This window comes from Littorina saxatilis, unplaced genomic scaffold (assembly GCF_037325665.1).
Source record: "Littorina saxatilis isolate snail1 unplaced genomic scaffold, US_GU_Lsax_2.0 scaffold_377, whole genome shotgun sequence".
In the NCBI taxonomy this organism is placed as follows: domain Eukaryota; kingdom Metazoa; phylum Mollusca; class Gastropoda; order Littorinimorpha; family Littorinidae; genus Littorina; species Littorina saxatilis.
Genome location: NW_027128271.1, coordinates 83,009 through 111,001, shown reverse-complemented (window position 1 = coordinate 111,001; position 27,993 = coordinate 83,009). Strand labels below are relative to the sequence as shown.

Sequence of the window (27,993 nt, the reverse complement as noted above, 5' to 3'; positions counted from 1 at the left end):
GTCGAAAATGAAGAAAACAAGATTTCAAATTCATCATACGTAGAATGTATTAATCATTTAAAGGACTGAAAATGTATGTCACAGAATGGTGCACAGCTCTGGAGAATTACTATTTCACACACAAACAAAACTGCACTGACTATATTCTATGTGTTGCTATGGAACCGGAAGAGTTTTGACACTGGATTGATATTACAGTATTTGTTGTTTTCAGTAAAATATCCAAAAACAATTCTCTGCGGTAGACGTATGGTATCAAAATGATATTTCCTCTCTCTCTACCCCTTTCCCACTCTCTCTGTCCATCTCTCTGTCCATCTCTCTGTCCATCTCTCTGTCCATCTCTCTGTCCATCTCTCTGTCCATCTCTGTCTCTGTATTTGTTCTCTCTCTCTCTCTCTCTCTCTCTCTCTCTCTCTCTCTCTCTCTCTCTCTCTCTCTCTCTCTCTCTCTCTCTCTCTCTCTCTCTCTCTCTCTCTCTCTCTCTCTCTCTCTCTCTCTCTTGTTAGCATGTTCATGGATGTTTCCATGGAGATAGACCACGCATTCCACTGTCCCTAGAAAATTTACTGTCTGTCCGTGACGTCATTTCTTGATGACGCTAATTTTTAATGAAATCATGCGCTTGTCAGTGAACAAGAAGCGATGTGTTGAGTGATTTTTCTTTCCGTATTTTAAAACGATAAAAATGTCACTCGGGTTGTTGTTGTCGGTGTCGGTGGTGATGGTGGCGGATGGTGGTGGATGTCGTGGTAGAGGATGATGTTGTCGTCGTAGTTGTCAGAGAGCGGCAGGTTGTAAGGACAGGTATTGCTGAGTTTCAGTAAATGGAGTCAATAAAATGCTGAATTTCAGTTCAACGGTTGTTGTTGTTGTTGTGGTTGTTGTTGTGGTGGTTGTTGTTGTTGTTGTTAGACATCGTTGGACGTTGCGGGACGTGTAGTTGAGACAGGTGGTGGTGGTGACGAGATGTGGGTGTCACTCAGTGTCGCTGTCGCTGTCTATGTATCTAACATCCTTCACCCAGATCACCTGGGCCGTGGACCGCGACATGGATCTCAGGCGGCCGGTATAGTCAGCACCACCACCGTCCAGGTAGACGACGACGTGTCTCTCCAAGCCCCATACTGTGTTCTGATTGGCCACCGTCACCGCCTCGTCTCGACCCCTACCTGCCGCTCTCTGTGTGGGACCCGATGTCATTTCAGCCAGTTGTCTAACGGCCGCTGTGTCGTTATGAGCCACCTTACGGGTGGGGACGCCGCGTGACTCGAGGCCCCGGATGAAGGGTGCTGGTGACATGATGTCATCATCCGGTCTGTCTGTGTCACAGTTCATGGCACCCAGCACAAAGACGTCGCTGTAGGTGAGGCCGCCCTGCCCGTGGGGAGCGTTGTCATCGCAACCTGAAACATCACACACACCGTCAACACCGCATCGTCGTTGTGTAAGATACATCCACACCGACTTCAACAACTACAACAACAACACCAACAACAACAACAGCAACGACGACGACGACACCACCATCACCATCAACAACAACCACGACACAAACAACAACGACGACCCATGTCTAACTTCCGCACCAACACCGGCTGCAGCAACACGTGAACAGAGACTACAACTACATCAGCAGCACCCAACCACCTGAAAATAGGAAAAACAATTTTATATTATTATTTAGGGTTAAACACCGCACCTTGGCAGACTTGTGACGATATTATGTAAACACGTCACAGTTAATGACGCAAATATCAATATTTCTTGTAAGTTTAATGACGTCATCGAAATGTTGGACACCAACCTGACTGACACTGCATTGCGCCCGCGCGCGCGAGAGAGAGAGAGAGAGAGAGAGAGAGAGAGAGAGAGAGAGAGAGAGAGAAAGAGAGAGAGACAGACAGAGACAGAGACAGAGAGAGAGACACAGAGAGAGCCATGCAGACAGAGAGACAGACAGACAAACAGGCAGACAGACAGACAGACATACAGACAGACAGACAAACAGACATACAGACAGACAGGCGGACAAACAGACAGACAGACAGACAGACAGGCAGACAGACAGGCGGACAGACAGACAGAGAGAGGCGTACTGACCGACACGAAGATCTCGCAGCATGTCTGCCACCAGCTCCGCGCACCGTGCACACTGCCATGTAGCCACACCCTCATGTCCCTCTCTGTCACTGTAGTCATCACCATAGTGACCAACCGTCAGGACAGGTGGGCCGTCGCACGGTGCGGACACTGGCGGCCTGGTGTAGGCCGGGACCCTTCCTTCCTTCATATCTGTAGCCTGCTCCACCTCTCTCACCACAGCAGGTGGGCTTCTCAGGGGCTGTGTCAGTTTGCGGACGTAACGCTTCATGTCGGCAGGTACATCTAGCATAACACCTGCTGCCCACAAGGTGAACCGGACGTGTCGTTGTTTTAACGCCAGGTAGATCTCTGCGATGACGTCACTGTAACAGAACAGACAGGTGTGTCAGTGTGTAGAAACAGAACAGACAGGTGTGTTATAGTTCTCACAAAACTCGGTTGTTTTAACGCAGTGTAGATCTTCGTGATGACGTCACAGTAACAGAACGGACAGGTGTGTCAGTGCCTGATTACACCTGGAATTACGAAACTGACAAAACAAAACAAAAACGCCTGGCAAAAAGGAAGTCACAAAGATTGCTGTTCAGGATAAGAATCACAGTGAACCTGAAATGAAATGACGCAATGATTAATAATGACGTAAACAGAATGACGTTATTTCGCTCCACTCTTCGTTACCTTGACCAAGTTTTTCCAATGGCAGACAAAGAAAGGGTGGCGCCTGATCAGACAGATTGATAACATCACTGATCAGTACACACTGCAGTGACAGTTGCTGAATTCACATTTTACAACTAATAAACATGCCCCAGTCTATTATTCAAACTTCAAAATAAAGAGCCATTACTTCTACATAAATCTTCCGATTTTCTCGACCAAAAGCCCAGGAATGACCTTGTTATAAAACAGGTGTGAATATAATAACATTTGTGAATTATCAGACTTCCTTCCAACGAACACGACCACACCGGCCAACACAAGAGTGACAGGAGGCAGTGTTAGATTCAGTGTACAGCGTCATTCTTACCACTCAGCCTCATCGGCCAGGATGTGCACGCGTCCGTGTGTCTGTGCGTGTTGACACAGCTCCTCCACCCAGGCCTGCACTTTCTTCTTGCCTTCCTCTGTCCAGTGATACTGTCCGCGCCGGTATTTCTTCCCTACCCCCGCCATGTTGACGAGCTGCACGCTTCCGGTTCCCTGTCCGGCAGTCTCTCTCACCTGATGACCCACAAGGTAAGCAGCAGCAGCGCCATCATCACTCGTCTGAAGAACAAAGACGGTGCCGCAGCCCTTCCTCAGCAGAAAATGTCCCTTCAATATCAAGACTACGCTTTTTGAAGTGCCCGTCGGGCCCCAGAGGATCCTCACGTCGACGTCGTCGTCGTCTGGCGGCTCCTCCAAGACTTGAAACTGCTGCGGGAACAGAGCGATGCATGTCATTGGTCGACCATGCTCCATTCCAACAGCGTGAACAAGATGGCCCTGGGTCCACAGCTGTAGTCTTGGCTGTCTGCTGAGGAATAGCTCAACCGTTGTCAGTGGTATGGAGAATCTGTCATCATACACATTCACACATTATTAGGTATATCGCGCGCGCACACACACACACACACATACACACACACACACAACACACACAAACACACACACACACACACACAAACACACACACACACACACACACACACATACACTTCTGTGCATGAAAAAGTCCACTAAGTTCCCAAATTCTCAACCTTCGTCTGTCCAAGTAGGCAATACCGACATCTCTTTCTCTTCTTCAGCTAGAAACCTCGGCTTCACCATCTCCTCAGACATGACACTCAACAAGCATATCTCCAACATCTGTAGGTCCGCATACTTTGAACTCCGCAAGATCGCAACCATCCGCCATACTCTGTCCGTTCAAACTACAAACACTCTAGTCTGCTCTCTTGTTCTTTCTAAACTTGACTACTGTAACTCTCTTCTCTCTGGCTGTCCACTCTACCTCCTGCACAAACTACAGAAAGTTCAAAATTCTGCAGCACGCCTGATTCTCAAAGCACGAAAATGTGATCATGTCACACCACTTCGCCGCACACTCCACTGGTTACCCATCCAAGCCCGCATTGAATACAAACTGTCCACTCTCTGCTTTCACTTCTTCTCTGCCTCGTCTCCTGCTTATTTCTCTGAACTTCTCACTGTATATATGAGGGTTTGGGGGTGGGTAGGGAGGGGGTGGGTATGGTTTACTTTGAGCAGGTCGGTTTCAGTTTTAATAAACAATTCTAGAAAATTGTGTATCTTATATTTGAGTCTTTCGTGTTTTAGACATTGATGCATTTAATAGTTTTAACGAGTTGCCTTTTGTTTTATAATTCTGGTGTTTATCGAGATGTGCTGTGTATCTTATAAGAAGTTCTTAAAAGTTCGAAGTTATTTTAGCATATAGGTTTTTTATGGTCTTAACAGTTAAACATGTATTACGTTATCATTAAGATTCATGCTTTGTTAGCACTAAGCAGTTGTTTTAATCAGTCTGGTTTTCTCTTGTTTTCATCTTATGAACATTCTAAATGTTAGACTAACTTATTGTCTTGTACAGAATAACAAATGTGTGAATGGTGCTATACTGAATGAAAGAGTGTGACATGAAGTTCTTGTACATCATTGTAAAGAGTGTGAATGACGTTTTAGTTTGGATGTCAAGCGCTTAGAGCAAGCCTTTTTTACGAAAGTTTTTGATTTAGCGCTATATAAATGTTCTTCTTCTTCTTATTATTATTACATACACACACACACAAATATACACACACACATAAACACACATACACTAACACACACACATACCGTTACACACACACACATACACACACACACACACACATACACACACACACACACACATACACACCCACACACATTATTAGGTATATCGCACACACACACACACACACACACACACAAACACACACACACACACACACACATACCGTTACACACACACACACACACCGTTACACACATACACGCATACCGTTACACACACACACACACACACACACACACACACACACACACATGCATGCATATCAATCAAAGCAATAAACAAATCAAAGCAAGTCAAACAATCACCACAAAGACCACGAACAAAATTTCCACACAAAAACACAAACAGGGATAGACAGGGAGAGATCAAAACAGAGAATTCGTAACGAGAAACAAGAGAGAGAGAGAGAGAGAGACAGAGAGAGAGACAGAGAGAGAGAGAGAGAGAGAGAGAGAGAGAGAGAGAGAGAGAGAGAGAGACAGAGAGAGAGAGAGTGAGAGAGGGAAAGAGAGAGAGTGAGAGAGGGAAAGAGAGAGAGAGGGGGGTCGGGGGGGGGGGGGGGGGGTCAGGAGAAAGAAAGATAGATGACGATAGGCCAAGTAATAACAAACGTGCGTGCGTGCGCTTCACCGATATGATACAGCTTAAGCAACAGTACCTGGCAACCAACTGTGTGTATGTAGCTGCATCCATGTCAGGGTCCCCGCCCTCATTCCGTTCCAAGCTTGCCCTCCACCACGCGTCGAGCCTTGTCTGGTCAGCCATATCGTCCTCACAAAGACACACTTGGCTGACATTCCGACTTGACTCGACGCTGAGGCCTTCCTGCAACTCCTGTAACTGAGATCAACACACACGGACTGTAAACAATGCGGGAAATGGCACAAGGGATGGTTTAATACACGATGCACACAAAGACAGTGTAACATTAGGCCTACCTGAGTTGGAAATCTCTTCATTCCTGCTTTAGTGTTTACCAGCCTAAAAGACAACTTTCTGGACAAAAGCAAACCATCTTTTCGGAAAAGAGTTTCCCGTTTGCGGTGACGCGCATTAGGCTACGTAAAGTACAAGTGGCGTCGTTTTCGCGACAAAAAAAATGATGTCTACTGTTCAAGGTCATTGTTCTTAGAGCTCCAGTAAAAAATAAAAAGCAAATCAAATGCTTTTTCGACTCGCCTTCGTCTTGTCCCACAACAATGTAACACCCCCCTCCCCCCTTTTAGGATCCCCCCTCCCTCATGGAAGACTCCCGCCACCACCACTCCCACAAGAGTCCCTCCCTTCTTGTACAACCACCCCCTTGTATGCCTGACCTCCCCCAATATGACCTTTTTTTGTTTTTGTTCATAACCTCTGTAAGTTAACCCACATTTTAAGACTTAACCCTAATAAAAAAATAATAACAAATCCTCTTTCAACTTCATAAATTCAATGTTCAAGAGAACGTTGGCATCAGAATAATCGAACAAAAGTTGATCAAAAGTGTGACCTGTAATATTCCAGATATGTTCAGTGGTGATCATCTTGTCCAGCAAACATGTCCATGCTATTACTGTGAACATTTTCGAAACAAGCTACATTTTGGTCATGTCTGCTGATTAATAACACCTACAATTGTGTGAAATATGGAGGCTTTGTTACCCAAATATCTGAAAGAAACTAAACTTAAAAAGTTGATGAGCATGACCCCGCTGTGACCCCAACATTTGACGAAGGTCAATCAAATCGGGGTCAAATCGGAAGAGTATTAAATACCAGAAGAAGTCTGCAAATGTTTAAAGGTCTAGCTTCAAAATCATCCCAGATAATCTTAACGTTAAGTTTTTTGTTCGGACATACGGACGGACACTGCATACAGTGTGTGGACTAAGAGAATAGCGCTATGAACTAGCCCTTACTTTAAAGGTCCAGACCACGCTGTTTTAGCGTCAAAAACGCTTCGAATCGTGTTCCTGCGCGACCGAACTGACTTCCCGATGTTTGCAGTTAGTTAGAAAACCACTTTCTTACCGTCTTCAACAATGTTTGGTTTACTTCGGAATCTTCTAAGGCCGTAATCCGACGAATTTTGTGACCGAAGCGACGGATTTCTTCTCCAAAACGACCCGCCATTGTGCCGCGTGATCTTCGCGAGACTGGCTTATGAATAAATTATCCGTGACGTCACACAGTGTGAAGATGGTAGTTTATCAACATGGCAACAAGCGTAACTGCAGACGAAATTGAACCGTACATGTTCGAACTACCAGTTTCTCTCCTCGAATCAAGCATGAAAGATGAGGAGTGGATGCCACTTCCAGCAGTAGTGAAAAGACAGTGACGATGAAAATTGCGACTCTGTTTGTCTCAGCGATCAAAGGTAAACACGCCCGCTCTCTGTGCTGAACTTATCGTCTGCTTTCGAGTCTGTGCTATTTTTTCACTCTCGCCTTGTCAACGCACTCGCGAATAAGTGGGATATTGTTTAAGTGTTCATGCATTGCATTCACGAGTAAAAGAACAACAGCTCATCGCAGTTTTAACTGTTCTTGATTATTTCAGAGACTGGTGTCAGAGTGGCCACTGTACCTGTTGTATTGTGTGGGAGGGGCAGATTTGAGAGAGAGAGGAAGCTAGCCTGAGGTACATTGTAGAATGAAAACTTGCAGGGGACCAAGAATGCATCACCAGCCACGAAGGTGTACATACACATTTTTTTGAGGTGCCTATATTTGTTTGATTGTTAAATGTATATATTTGTTGTTGTCATTTAAATTAGTAACACTCAGTCACATATAGTTTCACACACACACAAGATTAACTCACTTGCATGCCCACAGAAGAAGTTTGCTCTTCACATTGTTCTGTTGTTGTTTTTATAATGTAATCATTGTAACATCAACACTCAGTAATAACCAATATTACAACACAATCACTTTTTCATCAGAACTCACTCACATACATGTATTAAACCCTGGTTTATGGACACTTGCATTTGTACTTTGGATGGGAAAGCAGCCTGAATTTCAGGTGAACTTTAATAAAAGAAGATTTATATGTATGTTGCTCTAGATGCATGTTTTAATAAATAATAATGACATTCAGGAAAGTAAAAGGACTGTTGAAGTTTGCTGTTGTAAAATGTCTGATGATTAGGGTTCTGTTGCACATTTAGTGAATTGACTGTACCAATTGCTGTTATTATTTACACCCAATCAGTGCATCCACATGATATTATGTAGCTTAAATTAAAGAAAATGTTTTGATGTGTTCAGAACATACCGACAAGTTGCACACTCACTGACTTTCCGAAAGAACAGGAAAGTTCTTCCTGCCTGTCTGGTCGCTGCCATCAGAGACCTCTTTCTGTCACAGAGCTACACAGGCTTCAAATATATGTAAGATAAATAAAAGGTACATTACAACTCTCAACTGCGGGGTGTGTGTGTGTGTGTGTGTGTGGGGGGGATGTGCATAACCATTGCATACTTAAGGTCGGCTTAAACTGCAAACAGAAATGTGGAGCTTGCGTAACAATTCTTGCTTTGTCAGATTTGGAGATAGGCAGCCTCAGTCTATATAGTTGGTCGCCAGTTGGGGCGTCCTGCTTGGTGACAACTTGAGCTTTGTCAACTGGTCTAGCTGTAGCAGTCATAGTCTGGGCACTGTTGCATTGTATCCTTGCTGTGTATGAAGAGCTTTGTTGTAGCTGCCATAGGCCAGTGTTGCCATAGGCCAGTGTTAGGATCACCACCCCCTCAAACAGCTCCTTCAGTTAACCTGATGCCTGTTTTAGACAGAAAAAAAGTTACCACAATCAGCAGAACTTTCACTGGAGAATGGGCATAATTCTTTCATACTTTCTTTCTCATAGCTTTTTTTGGTTTTTATAATCTCTTCATTACACTAAATAACATCCATCTTAAGACCTATTTTGAGCCTTAATTTAAGTTGACTAGTAATGATATTAATCATAATGTATTTATTTTTATAATGTACAAACTAGAGTATGTATGTGGATATGTGTGTGATGGTGCTGGTATGGATATGTGTGGTTTGGGTTATGTGTGTACTGATGTGTACATTTTATGTGTTTTGTATGTTTTGCGAGTGCGATTTTATGTGATGTTATTCTGTACACCAGCCAAAACAAAATGTCTGGTATTAGATAATAAACGCACCTTTAAATTTATTAGCGACTACACCCCGTCACCCTCCAGTCCCCCTCCCCCCCATTACACCCTACACTTTTAACATTGTATAAAAAATCATGTCCCAATATAGGTCCCTAGTTACCTGGGAGGACGTTAAGCTCCATAATCAACATCAACAACGTATTGAATTGAATTGAAAAGCTGGGGTTAGGAGGTCTAACTTCTTGAATTAAAGTGTTTTTTTCTCAGGTGCATGTAGTTTTTTATTTGCTTGAAATCATGGTGTATTCTGGTTGTAAGAGAAGAGTCAATTTCCTTGTAAGCCTGCAAAATTAAGATTTGTCATTTTTGAAGTACATTTTTGTAAGAGTCCAAAATAGTTCAGGATAAGGAGGAAAATCATAGGGTGGGTCAGGAAATCTGAAACATTGCATAGTTTTGTTTTGCCTATGTAGACACAAAAAGTACTTAGAGCACTTCCCCCCCCCCCCAAGAGAGCATAGCTTAGTTTTAATTATTTTAATGCCACTGTTAGCAAGAGGAGTACTACAGACAGCAATCAAACAGTGGATTTTTTTCTGTAGACATTGTTATTTCTGTTTAGGTGTTTCAGTAGTTTTCTATGCGGATAAATCATGCTGCATGATCACTAGAAACAATCCAGCTCTGTAGCATGCAAGTTTTTTAAAGGTTTTTTTTCCCATGTTACTCTGAGAGAAAAAAACAACCCACAGAGATAAAGTTGAACTGGCAGTTTGACGGAAGCAGTGGTAATAACACAGAGTGCTCTTCCTACAATCAATTTTTTTTATGCGGATGATGATGTCCATACATGTACTTGGTTGTATTATTTTGCTAGACTATTTGTTTCTGTTAGATATATCTGCTCACATGATTGTTGTTCATAATTTGACATTACATTTACTGCTGATCAAAATGTATTGTTGGAATAGGTCTGCTTAATATTCTGACTGCAGTTTTGTAATAAAATCAAATAACACAGATATTTTAAGTATCAAAGTGCTTTTCACACACACACACACACACACACACACACACACACACACACACACACACACACACACACACACACACACACACACTCACACACTATGAGTATGACTGCAAACATGAATTTGTACTTGTATTAATTATAATTACTGTATTACAGAACCTGATCTGAAAAAAAGGACAACAGCAAATTACTCATGCAAGCTTGCTGTATTAACGATTCTTTATCCATTTAATACAACACTGAATTAAAAGATAACAACTATAACAACGTGTGTGTGTTTGTGTGAATGTCTATGTGTATATGGACGGACACTGATTAAACCTGAGACTCATCGATTACCCAGGTGAGTGTAAAAGAGGGAGAGAGAGAGGGAACTTTAAGGTGGGTGCATGGGGACGGACATGTGGTAACAGATATATGTTTTAATCTGTAATCTTAACACATGTGCTTAAAATTAGGAACAGATGCCATTCCACTACAAATACTGTCAGTCTGACAAAAACGCCCAGTGACACTGAACCCCTATCCCTTACAGAACACATTCAGTATACATGTACTCACTTCCTTTCGTCTGCGTTTAGTGCAAAGCAGATCGTTCTGATGACATTGGTATCCGGTTTCTGACCTCCTGTGAGTGGTCAACAATTGTCGGAACTGGAACTGCGTTAGGCAACAGCTGTTTTGTGTGTGCCAGGTTTTCTTGCCGGCCGTTAACCGCGTTCGCATTGGAAGAAAGTGTCGCGAAACACAGCACATCGTGTTGGCCGTTTCCAGTTAATCAGTCTTGCTGCAGAAGTTGTAAGCCCATCGGAAAAAGGTGACAACTGATGCCTAAACCTTTTTTCTATACTTCATAGCTATCAGCAGCCGTGCGCATTCCTTCGGCGTGTTGTTGATGCTCGATGTAGGCAAACGCCCACTTGAGCGTAAGCTGTAACTTTCGGTTTCCGAACACCAAATGACGTCGCATCCGGTTCTCGTCTACTGGCGGCCATTTCGAAGTCTCGTTTAGCAGACGAATTTGGCGGAACGTTTTTAATTAAATCACAATGATAAAGCTACGAATCGGTGAATTTCTTTACATTTTTGGAATCTTTAGGTGCATTTCTCTAACCTTCAGTCATCGGTTAGTGGTTCTAATAACCTTTAAAACAGCGTGGTCTGGTCCTTTAAGTTGGTGAACAAAGCTCTCTCTCTCTCTCTGTCTCTCTCTCTCTCTCTGAGTCTATCTGTCTCTGTCTCTCTGTCTCTCTCGCTACTTCTCTCTCTCTCTCTCTCTCTCTCTCTCTCTCTCTCTCTCTCTCTCTCTCTCTCTCTCTCTCTCTCTCTCTCTCTCTCTCTCTCTCTCTCTCTCTCTACTTCTCTCCTGCGTTCGTCTGTTTGTGCGTGTGTGAGCGAGTGTAGGCCAAGAGTTAACTTACATCGCTCATGTTTAGCAGCACCTCCTCCAGACAGCGTCTCGTTGTGTCGGGCAGGACAATGGCCTGGTGGAGGGCTGGCTGTGTTACCAGGTCACCCAGAACAGAGCGCCTCACAACATCTCTGGCTTGCTTCAGGTAGGCAGCGGCCTTCTTTAGTTCTTCTTGAACTGCAAGGGGGTCGTCTTCTGTCTGAGGTATGATTGCCGCCATCATTATCCCACGCTCGCGATGTATGACGAGCAGGTCAACAAAGTCCTCCTTCAGGTTCAACGGCTCTGCTTTGACGCTGTTCGTGTTCCTGGCGGCTGCACCAGTATAGATGCTTTGGGTATTAGCACCATATACACCAAATTTAGCTTGGGTCAGAATTACCATAATTTCTTTTTCCCTTGCGGCTTTGTTCTTTATCTGATTCATGCAGTGGTGGACATTTTTCAGCACTCTGTCTATGCGGACAGTGTCCCTGACCTCTCTACTCTCATCTCTGTCTATTTGTTGCTGTGTTTTCAGTACCTGGATTCTCTCACCTTCTGGGAGATATACCGATTTCTCGTGCACTGTGTCAATGTGAGCCGGAGGGATGATGTATGATTCGCTCTCAAGGCGAGGGAACCAGGCGTTGAGAAACTCCCTCTGGAATAAAAGACATGATGATGTACTGTCTACTTACTCCTAGTACCATTTACAACTTATGTCAACTATGAAGAAGGTGAAAATACAGTGACCAAATAGCGACTTATGTCTCGTTGGTGGTTCACACAATATTTGCCCAGAACACAGCAGAAAATTGTTCTATGGTGTAAATTCAAAATGAAAAACAAAAACAAGGAAAACAACAACAGCAACAACAGCAACAACAGCAACAACAGCAACAACAACAACAACAACAACAACAACAACACAAAAAGAGTAAAACTAATGATAATGCACCTTATTCATTTGAAACATAACTTCAAGTCTTAAAATATGAGGTTTCGGTGGGTGTTATTTTCTGAGATGAATTTACCTCATGGTCTGACAACCTTAACACTTGGTCCTCTGATTCCTGTGATCTTGCCATCAAGGGCGGGGCAGGAGAGGCAGCCTGGTTCCCCGGTGACCCAGAGGTACTGCACGGCGGAGCACATTCCACAGCCTGTCCCTGTGTGATGTGCAACATATTACCGTCACCTCTGTCATAGCGTTGTTTTAGATAGTGTGACTCGTGTAGCCTATTACCTTATTGTTATGCAATAGTATGTGAACGTGTTTCAGAAAAAAAAAGTTCAAACATTCTTTTATTTTCCTATGCGTTTGTGGGTTGAAACGCCCACGTACACTCGTGGTTTTGCACGAAGAGGATTGCATGTGCTTGGCCGTATTTTCCGTCGGCCATATGACTTATATTCTATTGGGGTCCTGATTTTGCCTGTTATGGTCCGCTGGAACCGAAAAGCAACAGCTAACTAACTAACTAACTAACTAACTAACTTATATTCTATTTCGTGTGATGCATGCTTGGTATTGTCATGTTTTTATAATTCACCAACATATATTTCAGGATCTTTACCGTTTTTACTTGGTACCGCTACACCGCTACCCAAGACGTACCAGATCAACGGCTCGATTCGAACAGCGTTTAGCAGCACAGTTGGTACAGTTGGTGCAGTTGGCACGGCAGTCACACACCACTTGGCTGATGCACCGTGATCGTTTGTGGCACTGACAGCACGCCTGGAAAGTACAATGGGAGTGTCCTCTGTTGTTGTGAGAATGTACGTACTCAATGTCTTCACTGTTCAGAGCACTTAGACAGCAAACTGACAGGCCTCATAATCGTTTCTACAACTGAGAGACCATGAAAGAAGAGATCTCTCCAAAAAAAGAAAACAAAATATTGTGCATACACATGCAGTTTCTGTTTTGTTGAACAGAGAGAGAGAAAAAAACGGGTGCCTAGTTGTGGTAAGAACTGGAGCCTTATTGAAATAAGCTGTACGAAATTATGCAATAATGACACTGGAACCAATAAAATAAAACTGACCAGTCCGGACTACACTGAGCAAATGTTAACCACAACACATAGTTAAATTGCATTCAGTATCATTTGCATTTTTTGTTGGTCCTTGAGGAGCATAAATATCGCCTTTACAGCCTTACATTTTTATCAACCGCGGCCGTCGGCCCAAGATCAAGATGAAACAAAAGACGATATGGTCCCCTCGAACCGCCAACAAGCCACCAAACATGGACAGCACAATGTTATGGAGAATACAATGCTATGGACAACACAATGTTATGTACATAGAGAATACTACATGGCTTGCTGTGTCGTACCAGATTTACACGAGTTGTTTTTTTAAATAGTGAACTGCGAGCGAAAGCGAGCTGTTCACTATTTGAAAAAGCAACGAGTGTAAATCTGGTACGACACAGCAAGCCATGTAGTATTCTGTTTATCCTACATTATATACTTCTGTGCCAGATCTAACTAAAAGTCACCGACAGCGCTATTGCCTTTGGATCAACCCGCTTTAGAACTTCAAACCACTTTACTCAATTTGACATTCATTCCTCCGCCATGACACACACTCTCAAACTAGGACAAAGTAGTTCGCCTTTGTTAACACTGTTAAGTTTAATATTGAACATTGATTAAATAAATTCGAACAACGAAATGATGGTCACTTCAAAATATACCAGATAAAAAGAAAAGCAGTGGCCACAGGATAAAAGAAACCAAAAGGAACAACAACAGCAAAGCATATCCTTCCGCGATAGGATGACAGTCAAGTCGGAGCCAGGCGAGTCGACAGCTTTCAGATGGTCACTTCTCGGTTTGGTGACTGGACAAATATTGGTTGATGTTGATGGTACCAACGTGCACAGGCCTTGCAAACAGTGTTGTTAGCGTTTGCTGGGATGTGATTGTGGCAGTGGCAGTGGAGACGGCTGGAGTTGAAGTGGCCGTGCGAATCCAATGTGTCGTCTGCCGACACTGGCGACAGCTCCGAGACCGGTGCAGTGCCGTTTAGCATCAGACTGAAGCCACGGTGTTCCTCTTGGGAAATGCTGCTTAACGTTGTTGTGCCCAGATAGCTGCATTATTTTGGTCGGAGGAACGTTATTCTCGGAAAGTTTCTGCACAAGGAACTGGCGTGCAGAGTGGTTGGTGTAGATCTACCTCGGGTTGATGATCCCAGCTTTTCTTCACATGTCGCCCTGGCTTTGGTTGTGGATTGTCTTTCGCAAAATTGGAGATATTCTCTGCCATTACTGTCTTCATGCAAGGACACGTCTCCTCACTGCATGTGCCTGTGAGGTGTCACGCTGCGCAGACCAAAGTTGACTGTGTTTTGCCACCACAGAGTATTCAGGATTACTTCTAGATCTGCGACTCCGAGCTGTTTTGTCTGCCACAGCTTGTCAACATCTTCATCTTTCAGCGGTTGAGCCCTGTTAGGTAAGTTGCCACAACCTTCCTGTTTAACAATCTTCTGCTTTGTCTTCACGACTTCTCTCTGTTACAAGTGCAAATTCGGGGCCGTCTATAACGGGTGCACAGTACTTTTTAGACTTCAACTGTCGATGGATGCTGCTGAGAAGGCCCCTCAGCGTGGGGATGGTTCATACTCTTTGCCATCCGGTTTTTTCAAACTCATGAAAAGAGAGCAGAGAATTTTGCATAATTTTTGTGGTTGGATGGTGCTAATGTTTCTTTTGTCCCCGTGTTTCGCCATAAACGTCGATAGGCGACGTATATCGTAAACCGTTTTTCGGAGAGTGTTCTTGTTCTTGTTTGTCTGAACGAATGAGTCTATTGGAGAAAAATCATAAATCATGGATGACTCGCTTTTTTCTTCATCGACTTCGTCATTCGCGTCATCGCCAAACATGTCTTCGAACAGCTCATCACTCAAAAATTATTTCAGTGTTGACAAATCGGTTTCGTGGCAGTTGCCATTTTGTTGCAAAAGTAGTTCTTCATGAATATGTAATTACTAATTTACATAGCATGACCTTCCGGTTGACCTCATTTACATGATATACACACGTGTGATTTGAACGATTTTTATCTCACGGGTATCTCTCTCACGTATGTAGGATAAAATACAAAATGCTATGGACATTACAATGCAATAGATAACACAGTTTTATGGACAATACAATGATATGTACAACACAATGTTTAGGGTTAGAGACAATGACAGTTATGAACAATAACATTCTATGGACAATACAATGCTATTGATAATATAACACTATGGGTAATACAATGCAAAGGACAACAGAATGCAATGGACAATACAAAAATGGACAATACAATATAATTTGGACATTACAATATAATTTGAACAGTACAATATCATTTGGACAGTACAATATAATTTAGACAATATAATTTGGACAATACAATATAATTTGGACATTACAATATAATTTGAACAGTACAATACAATGCTATGCACAACAAATCAGTAAGCAAAAGACACCACGATCGACACAACAAACCAATGGGAAACATTATGGACAACACAACACGGTGACAGCGGCCTACCTGTCGTGATGTCTTCGGAATGGCCCCGCTACCTCCCTGCTGGCTCGCCATTGTTCTCGCCCTGTCTCACCTGAAACATGAACACCACGTTACAAAATTAATAATTATGACAAAAACGAAGGATACCACTTCTTTTTTTTAAATCGACAAAAGTTCAGGAAGAAAACGTTTGAATGAAATGTCAAGAAGGAATTGATCAGTAGGGGAACATAACGTGTCACAATACTTTGTTGTTGTTGTTGTTGTTCCTTCCTTCTCCATAGTATTTTTGTGTGTGCAGAATGATTGTACTCTTTTCTGTTCATTGTCTGTTGTTATTTGTTTATGTATCGTTTGAACATTGGATTTCCCTTCTTTAAAGGGTGACATAGTCCTATTTAATCATTGTAATTACTTCCAGGGCTTTTCCCATCGTTGCGGGGATGTATAAATCACGCTTCCTGCAAAGTTTTAGGTTTGAAGTCCTTACCAATTCCGAGAAATAATTAATTCTTTATATAGTTTGTTGCTATGTTTAGCAACAGTTCTCCAGGACTTGGGCTATTTTTAGACCGTCAACACAGACAGTACAGCTTCGTCAATCCCCGCGTAAAGGAAATCGCCCACCTTTCACGTGCAAAACTGACGTAGTGATATTGACACGCCAGATTAGCGCGGTAGTGTATTGTGCTAAGCAGGAAAGCGCGCTTTTCTGTATTCTTGTTAACTTCGCAATTTCCGGATAACATCCACTGTGAGACTGTTCTGTTTACATTCGACACTATCAACACCACTTTGCGATACTGAAATATTTTTTTCTGTGTTCGAAAGCTACAGCCAATCGTTATTATATCCCCTTAGGTACAGTTTTATAACATTATTGGCACATGTAAACAATAGGAATTAATTAATGAACGCTACTACGAAAAGGGCAGCCTTTAAGCCACGTGACGTCCGAGACCGACAAAAATTCATATTTAGACGGCCAGCCTAGACTACAAAATAGTGCATGCTTTTTGCAAAATAAACTGACATTACACTTCTCCAAACCAGGCCAGTACTTTGATACATGACACAGGAAAGCAACACGACCTCTCTGTAGTGACACGGGCAGAACGCTGACATTACACTTCTCCAAGCCAGGCCAGTACTTTGATATGACACAGGAAAGCAACACGACCTCTCTGTAGAGACACGGGCAGAACGCTGACATTACACTTCTCCAAGCCAGGCCAGTACTTTGACATGACACAGGAAAGCAACACGACCTCTCTGTAGTGACACGGGCAGAACGCTGACATTACACTTCTCCAAGCCAGGCCAGTTCTTTGACATGACACAGGAAAGCAACACGACCTCTCTGCAGAGACACGGGCAGAACGCTGACAACAGTGGCCCCACAACGAGGCGGCCTCAGTACCGATACCTGATACGTGTACCGTGTCATTGCGTCGTCTCACACTTATAGACATCCGGGTCGCAAACTGAGTTGTGGGTTGGATTATTGGTGGGTGGGATGAGGGGGGGGGGGTGCACGATGAAGATTGAAGCTCTGTGAGAGTTTCTTGCAGGGTAATATAACGCCTAATCAACGGTTGTGCACTCTGGCTTGTTGGTCTAAAATCAGTATGTACAAAGATTAATAATCTTAAAAAAATAATAATAAAAAAAATAAAAACTGCATTGTTGACGATGAGTACATGTGAATGCGTTTTCTGTGCCGTGTGGTACTTGAGTATCCACACCCCCATATACATGCTAATCATTCTGTGTTGTGTTGGTAATGTCATCGCGAATTTCATGACTTTGTCCAGGGGATATCAATACGCGGTCTGGTAACAACAACAATTACCTGAGAAATATGCAACATGAACAACTGAGTAACTTACAATAACCCAGATAGTAAATAAGTTGACATTTTGATCCGAAAAGTGTTCCAGATGATCCAGCAGACTGCCTTAAAATGTCATAGACAGTTTGAATGACATTAAGTATATTGGTACCTTTGCTAAGTTTATTTACACCAGTCTTAAGCAAAAATGCCAAAGGATTTAAAGATGCATAGATGTTTATTTGGCTCTGGGTCGTACTCGAAAACACGGTGAAGGTTAAATGAGTAAAATTCACTTACAGGGACTTACATCTGAAAAAAGCAATCCACAGTTATCCCCCCAACTCGTTAGCTCCAAACAGTGTTTCTTTCTTACCACTCGTTAGCTTCAGTCAGTGTTTCTTTAGATCTCACGACTCGTTAGCTTCAGTCAGTGTTTCTTTCTCACAGCTCTTTTGCTTCAGTCAGCGTTTCTTTCTCACAACTCGTTAGCTTCAGTCAGTGTTTCTTTCTCACAACTCGTTAGCTGCAGTCAGTGTTTCTTTCTCACCACTCGTTAGCTTCAGTCAGTGTTTCTTTCTCACGACTCGTTAGCTTCAGTCAGTGTTTCTTTCTCACAACTCGTTAGCTTCAGTCAGTGTTTCTTTCTCACAACTCGTTAGCTTCAGTCAGTGTTTCTTTCTCACAACTCGTTAGCTTCAGTCAGTATTTCTTTCTCACAACTCGTAAGCTTCAGTCAATGTTTCTTTCTCACGACTCGTTAGCTTCAGTCAGTGTTTCTTTCTCACAACTCGTTAGCTTCAGTCAGTGTTTCTTTCTCACGACTCGTTAGCTTCAGTCAGTGTTTCTTTCTCACAACTCGTTAGCTTCAGTCAGTGTATCTTTCTCACGACTCGTTAGCTTCAGTCAGTGTTTCTTTCTCACAACTCGTTAGCTTCAGTCAGTGTTTCTTTCTCACGACTCGTTAGCTTCAGTCAGTGTTTCTTTCTCACGACTCGTTAGCTTCAGTCAGTGTTTCTTTCTCACAACTCGTCAGGACGTCAGGATCACACTTTAGACTGTCGGGCGAACACTACACTATTTCCCACAGGGCGAAGACACGCGGTTACATCTAAACACTACACTCTGCCTGCAACAATGGCCTCTGTGACGTTTTCATCTTTCTCCGTGTTGATATTTCGATTCTCGGCCTCGTTGATCTAGTATAAACTCTACACTGCACAAAAAAACACCCTTCGATAGTACTGATGAGCGACCTTGTGTACCTTACATTCATGAAGCCAAATTTGTCCAACCAATTTGTTTTATTTAACTTAGAAATGTGATTCATCCTAAAATGTTTTCCTTCTTACTCAAGGGACGTAACCACTCGGTACACGTTTTCGATGAATTCGATTTTGGGGGTGAAATCTATTACATTTTACCACCAATTTTCTTCACATGCAAGAAACTGACATGCTTTTCGTCCATAAATAATTTCACTTCTTAATTTTACCAGGAAACAACATGAGTATATGTCGAGGGGGAAATATGTACACAGGCGAAATATGAAATCGTGACACCCCACAATAAGCCGGCCTGATACGTGCACAGTGTCATTGCGTCGTCTCACACTTATCGACATCCGGGTCGCATACTGAGTTGTGGGTTAGATTCTGGGGTGTGTGGGGGGGTTGGAAGGGAGGGGGGGGGGGGGGTTGGGGAGCAGGTCGAGGATTAGGGGTAGGAGAGAGTTTTAGCAGGGTAACATTACGTCTAATCGACGGTTTATGTGGCACGCTGCCTTGTTGGTCTAATTAAATCAGTATGAACAAAGATTGATCATCTTAAGAAAAACCCCATTAAATGCAGTGTTGACGATGAGTACATGGGAATACGTTCTTTGTACCGTGTGGAACTTGAGTATCCACGCCCCCATACAAATGCTGATCATTCTGTGTTGTGTTGGTAATGTCATCACTCCTTTTTATGACTTTGTCCAGGGGATATCAATACGCGGTCTGGTAACAACAACAATTACCTACGAAATCAATCAATCAATCAATATGAAGCTTATATAGCGCGTATTCCGTGGGTACAGTTCTAAGCGCTTGTCGAAGAGTTGTCAACACAGGACTAACAAAGAAACTAACATCTACAGACGGACACGAACCCTATCACACACTAGCAAACCCTGATAAACATACAACAAACAACTGTTTAACAACAATGTACACATCAATAGCTAGGTCAAAAAAAATTATATTAAACACAAAGAAAACACCTCTCACAGAGCACAGCACAAGAATGTCTTTTGGGGCACAACACATCACGTCGAACATGAAAGTCGCAGCCAGCTACGGGAAGAACTGAGTCTTCAACCTACTCTTGAACGCGTCAAGAGAGGGGCTCTGGCAAAGCTCAAGCGGCAGGGAGTTCCAGACGGAGGGGCCCGCGGAGGGAAATGCACGCTGACCAGCAGATGCGAGTTTCGAGCGAGGGATGTGAAGGCGGAGTGGGTCAGCAGATACACTTAGCAAAACCATTATTGCGACAAATGTTGCACCCCTTTTAAAGCATTATTCCTGTGTCCTTTCACTCCAACTTTCTATGCTATTTAAGGCCGTCCACTTGACTATATGGCGCATCTCACAGACCAAAGACTTCTTTAACAGGGATCCCCTGGCCGCCGCTCAAATACGGGTATCCCACCAATGGACGTGACAAAGACGGAAGTGACATTTAACAATATGTTATAACATGCAGACATAGACCCCGATTCACATGACGACACACAGTGACAGACATAGACCCCGATTCACATGACGACACACACAGTGACAGACATAGACCCCGATTCACATGACGACACACACAGGGACAGACATAGACCCCGATTCACATGACGACACACACAGTGACAGACATAGACCCCGATTCACATGACGACACACACAGGGACAGACATAGACCCCGATTCACATGACGACACACACAGTGACAGACATAGACCCCGATTCACGTGACGACACACACAGTGACAGAAAAAAGCTAACATGCAGACATAGACCCCGATTCACATGACGACACACACAGTGACAGACATAGACCCCGATTCACATGACGACACACACAGTGACAGACATAGACCCCGATTCACATGACGACACACACAGTGACAGACATAGACCCCGATTCACATGACGACACACAGGGACAGACACAGACCCTGATTCACATGACGACACACACAGTGACAGACATAGACCCCGATTCACATGACGACACACACAGTGACAGACATAGACCCCGATTCACATGACGACACACACAGTGACAGACATAGACCCCGATTCACATGACGACACACAGTGACAGACATAGACCCCGATTCACATGACGACACACACAGTGACAGACATAGACCCCGATTCACATGACGACACACAGTGACAGACATAGACCCCGATTCACATGACGACACACAGTGACAGACATAGACCCCGATTCACATGACGAGACACACAGTGACAGACATAGACCCCGATTCACATGACGACACACAGTGACAGACATAGACACCGATTCACATGACGACACACAGTGACAGACATAGACACCGATTCACATGACGACACTCACAGTGACAGACATAGACCCCGATTCACATGACGACACACAGTGACAGACATAGACCCCGATTCACATGACGACACACACAGTGACAGACATAGACACCGATTCACATGACGACACACAGTGACAGACATAGACCCCGATTCACATGACGACACACAGTGACAGACATAGACCCCGATTCACATGACGACACACAGTGACAGACATAGACCCCGATTCACATGACGACACACAGTGACAGACATAGACCCCGATTCACATGACGACACACAGTGACAGACATAGACCCCGATTCACATGACGACACACAGTGACAGACATAGACCCCGATTCACATGACGACACACACAGTGACAGACATAGACCCCGATTCACATGACGACACACAGTGACAGACATAGACCCCGATTCACATGACGACACACACAGTGACAGACATAGACCCCGATTCACATGACGACACACAGTGACAGACATAGACCCCGATTCACATGACGACACACACAGTGACAGACATAGACCCCGATTCACATGACGACACACAGGGACAGACACAGACCCTGATTCACATGACGACACACACAGTGACAGACATAGACCCCGATTCACATGACGACACACAGTGACAGACATAGACCCCGATTCACATGACGACACACACAGTGACAGACATAGACACCGATTCACATGACGACACACACAGTGACAGACATAGACACCGATTCACATGACGACACACAGTGACAGACATAGACCCCGATTCACATGACGACACACAGTGACAGACATAGACCCCGATTCACATGACGACACACACAGTGACAGACATAGACCCCGATTCACATGACGACACACAGTGACAGACATAGACCCCGATTCACATGACGACACACAGTGACAGACATAGACCCCGATTCACATGACGACACACACAGTGACAGACATAGACCCCGATTCACATGACGACACACAGTGACAGACATAGACCCCGATTCACATGACGACACACAGTGACAGACATAGACCCCGATTCACATGACGACACACACAGTGACAGACATAGACCCCGATTCACATGACGACACACAGTGACAGACATAGACCCCGATTCACATGACGACACACACAGTGACAGACATAGACCCCGATTCACATGACGACACACAGTGACAGACATAGACCCCGATTCACATGACGACACACACAGTGACAGACATAGACCCCGATTCACATGACGACACACAGTGACAGACATAGACCCCGATTCACATGACGACACACACAGTGACAGACATAGACCCCGATTCACATGACGACACACAGTGACAGACATAGACCCCGATTCACATGACGAGACACACAGTGACAGACATAGACCCCGATTCACATGACGACACACAGTGACAGACATAGACCCCGATTCACATGACGACACACACAGTGACAGACATAGACACCGATTCACATGACGACACACACAGTGACAGACATAGACACCGATTCACATGACGACACACAGTGACAGACATAGACCCCGATTCACATGACGACACACAGTGACAGACATAGACCCCGATTCACATGACGACACACACAGTGACAGACATAGACCCCGATTCACATGACGACACACAGTGACAGACATAGACCCCGATTCACATGACGACACACAGTGACAGACATAGACCCCGATTCACATGACGACACACACAGTGACAGACATAGACCCCGATTCACATGACGACACACACAGTGACAGACATAGACCCCGATTCACATGACGACACACAGTGACAGACATAGACCCCGATTCACATGACGACACACACAGTGACAGACATAGACCCCGATTAACATGACGACACACAGGGACAGACACAGACCCCGATTCACATGACGACACACACAGTGACAGACATAGACCCCGATTCACATGACGACACACACAGTGACAGACATAGACACCGATTCACATGACGACACACACAGTGACAGACATAGACACCGATTCACATGACGACACACAGTGACAGACATAGACCCCGATTCACATGACGACACACAGTGACAGACATAGACCCCGATTCACATGACGACACACACAGTGACAGACATAGACCCCGATTCACATGACGACACACAGTGACAGACATAGACCCCGATTCACATGACGACACACAGTGACAGACATAGACCCCGATTCACATGACGACACACACAGTGACAGACATAGACCCCGATTCACATGACGACACACAGTGACAGACATAGACCCCGATTCACATGACGACACACAGTGACAGACATAGACCCCGATTCACATGACGACACACACAGTGACAGACATAGACCCCGATTCACATGACGACACACAGTGACAGACATAGACCCCGATTCACATGACGACACACACAGTGACAGACATAGACCCCGATTCACATGACGACACACAGTGACAGACATAGACCCCGATTCACATGACGACACACACAGTGACAGACATAGACCCCGATTCACATGACGACACACAGGGACAGACACAGACCCTGATTCACATGACGACACACACAGTGACAGACACAGACCCCGATTCACATGACGACACACAGTGACAGACACAGACCCCGATTCACATGACGACACACACAGTGACAGACATAGACCCCGATTCACATGACGACACACAGTGACAGACATAGACCCCGATTCACATGACGACACACACAGTGACAGACATAGACACCGATTCACATGACGACACACACAGTGACAGACATAGACACCGATTCACATGACGACACACAGTGACAGACATAGACCCCGATTCACATGACGACACACAGTGACAGACATAGACCCCGATTCACATGACGACACACACAGTGACAGACATAGACCCCGATTCACATGACGACACACAGTGACAGACATAGACCCCGATTCACATGACGACACACAGTGACAGACATAGACCCCGATTCACATGACGACACACACAGTGACAGACATAGACCCCGATTCACATGACGACACACACAGTGACAGACATAGACCCCGATTCACATGACGACACACAGTGACAGACATAGACCCCGATTCACATGACGACACACACAGTGACAGACATAGACCCCGATTCACATGACGACACACAGTGACAGACATAGACCCCGATTCACATGACGACACACACAGTGACAGACATAGACCCCGATTCACATGACGACACACACAGTGACAGACATAGACCCCGATTCACATGACGACACACACAGTGACAGACATAGACCCCGATTCACATGACGACACACACAGTGACAGACATAGACCCCGATTCACATGACGACACACACAGTGACAGACATAGACCCCGATTCACATGACGACACACACAGTGACAGACATAGACCCCGATTCACATGACGACACACACAGTGACAGACATAGACACCGATTCACATGACGACACACACAGTGACAGACATAGACCCCGATTCACATGACGACACACACAGTGACAGACACAGACCCCGATTCACATGACGTCACACACAGTGACAGACATATACCCCGATTCACATGACGTCACACACAGTGACAGACATAGACCCCGATTCACATGACGTCACACACAGTGACAGACATAGACCCCGATTCACATGACGTCACACACAGTGACAGACATAGACCCCGATTCACATGACGTCACACACAGTGACGGACATAGACCCCGATTCACATGACGTCACACACAGTGACAGACATAGACCCCGATTCACATGACGACACACACAGTGACAGACATAGACCCCGATTCACATGACGACACACACAGTGACAGACATAGACCTCGATTCACATGACGACACACAGTGACAGACATAGACCCCGATTCACATGACGACACACAGTGACAGACATAGACCCCGATTCACATGACGACACACAGTGACAGACATAGACCCCGATTCACATGACGACACACACAGTGACAGACATAGACCCCGATTCACATGACGACACACACAGTGACAGACATAGACCCCGATTCACATGACGACACACACAGTGACAGACATAGACCCCGATTCACATGACGTCACACACAGTGACAGACATAGACCCCGATTCACATGACGTCACACACAGTGACAGACATAGACCCCGATTCACATGACGTCACACACAGTGACAGACATAGACCCCGATTCACATGACGTCACACACAGTGACAGACATAGACCCCGATTCACATGACGTCACACACAGTGACAGACATAGACCCCGATTCACATGACGTCACACACAGTGACAGACATAGACCCCGATTCACATGACGACACACACAGTGACAGACATAGACCCCGATTCACATGACGACACACACAGTGACAGACATAGACCCCGATTCACATGACGACACACAGTGACAGACATAGACCCCGATTCACATGACGACACACAGTGACAGACATAGACCCCGATTCACATGACGACACACAGTGACAGACATAGACCTCGATTCACATGACGACACACACAGTGACAGACATAGACCCCGATTCACATGACGACACACACAGTGACAGACATAGACCCCGATTCACATGACGACACACACAGTGACAGACATAGACCCCGATTCACATGACGACACACACAGTGACAGACATAGACCCCGATTCACATGACGACACACACAGTGACAGACATAGACCCCGATTCACATGACGACACACACAGTGACAGACATAGACCCCGATTCACATGACGACACACACGGTGACAGACATAGACCCCGATTCACATGACGACACACACAGTGACAGACATAGACCCCGATTCACATGACGACACACAGTGACAGACATAGACCCCGATTCACATGACGACACACACGGTGACAGACATAGACCCCGATTCACATGACGACACACACAGTGACAGACATAGACCCCGATTAACATGACGACACACACAGTGACAGACATAGACCCCGATTCATATGACGACACACACAGTGACAGACATAGACCCCGATTCACATGACGACACACACAGTGACAGACATAGACCCCGATTCACATGACGACACACACAGTGACAGACATAGACCCCGATTCACATGACGACACACACAGTGACAGACATAGACCCCGATTCACATGACGACACACACAGTGACAGACATAGACCCCGATTCACATGACGACACACACGGTGACAGACATAGACCCCGATTCACATGACGACACACACAGTGACAGACATAGACCCCGATTCACATGACGACACACACAGTGACAGACATAGACCCCGATTCACATGACGATCGACACACACAGTGACAGAAAAAAGCTAACATGCATCAGAGTGGGGTGCATGCATTTTAAGTGAAATGAATTACCTCACGCTAAGATTAGAAAAGACAAGCAAGTTACACTATTATCATTTGCCGGTCCTCTAGCTCAGGAAAGGTTTTGGCTTTTAAGACCAACATTATATAAATGTTTGTATTTTGTAGTAAAAGGATCATTTTGTTATGTACACATTATAGGATTTAATCGATGATTTTGATGTTAGCAAAACTTGTTTTCGTTTTTTTAATTTTTTTAAAGATGTTGTACATGTTCCTCCCCTCACAGCAACGTCTCTGTCTCTGTATCTCTCTGTCGCTGTCTCTCTCTGTCTGTCTGTCTGTCTGTCTGTCTGTCTGTCTGTCTGTCTCTCTCTCTCTCTCTCTCTCTCTCTCTTCTTGATATATACTAAAACAAAACTAAAAAACCCATTCAAATAGATGACATTTTTTGTTGTTGTTTATTTAGTCTGGATTTTTGGAACGCTAGCAGTCGAGTTGATTTGATAATAAAACCATATACAAGCAAAAATGAAACTACAGCCAGTGTATTAAGGTGTACCAACACAACCACACACACAATCTTTAAGATGTAAGATTCTTACCTCTGAGTAAACGATCAGATGTTCAGGTTGGTTGGTTTGTTGGCTGGATGGTTGGTTTGTTGGCTGGTTGGTTGGTTTGTTGGCTGGTTGGTTGGTCGGTAGGTTGGTTTGTTGGCTGGTTGGTTGGTTGGTTGGCTGGTTGGTTGGTTTGTTGGCTGGTTGGTTGGTTTGTTGGCTGGTTGGTGTTCACAGTTATGCAGGGACACGCAGAATATTGTATTACTCTGGCTTCTGAATGTGCCGGGGAGGGACTGGTTTGGTAATGCCACAGATACTCGAGTAAGCAGAAGAACACCAAGTTATATCATGCAGAAGAACACCAAGTTATATCATGCAGAAGAACACAGAGTCAAAAACAATGTCAGTGTTGGTCATCAGTGTAGAAGTAAGTAACCTGAAGCCTCGAGTAAATTTGGCGAATTATGCTTCACGGATCTTCGGAACTGATTTGTTGGCAAAAGGACTGTGTCGACTTTGGGCTCAAGTAAAGACCGTCAGTAAGGCATGTTCAGAACTGTATGTGTGCACAAGTCAACAGTGACGCCGCCCTGAGAAACCCAGACTTTTACCT

At 44.5% G+C, this 27,993-nt stretch overlaps 1 protein-coding gene across 2 annotated transcripts; it reads right to left on the bottom strand.

The window, feature by feature from the left end:
- Positions 1 to 22: 22 nt before the first annotated feature.
- On the bottom strand, positions 23 to 27,542 carry LOC138956645 (uncharacterized). Of its 2 annotated transcripts, none has more exons than XM_070327949.1 (8): positions 27,423 to 27,542; positions 16,034 to 16,103; positions 12,503 to 12,637; positions 11,497 to 12,129; positions 5,583 to 5,764; positions 3,134 to 3,661; positions 2,206 to 2,468; positions 23 to 1,406 (listed from the first exon to the last, which is right to left on the bottom strand). In XM_070327949.1, the coding sequence occupies exons 2-8, from the start codon at positions 16,082 to 16,084 to the stop codon at positions 979 to 981; spliced, it is 2,220 nt and encodes a 739-aa protein (XP_070184050.1). In that variant the 5' UTR covers positions 16,085 to 16,103; positions 27,423 to 27,542; the 3' UTR covers positions 23 to 978. The 2 variants fall into 2 exon arrangements, with proteins under 2 accessions (XP_070184050.1, XP_070184049.1); XM_070327948.1 differs by having other exon boundaries at positions 2,104 to 2,468; positions 27,423 to 27,541.
- Between the last annotated feature and the right edge of the window lie 451 nt (positions 27,543 to 27,993).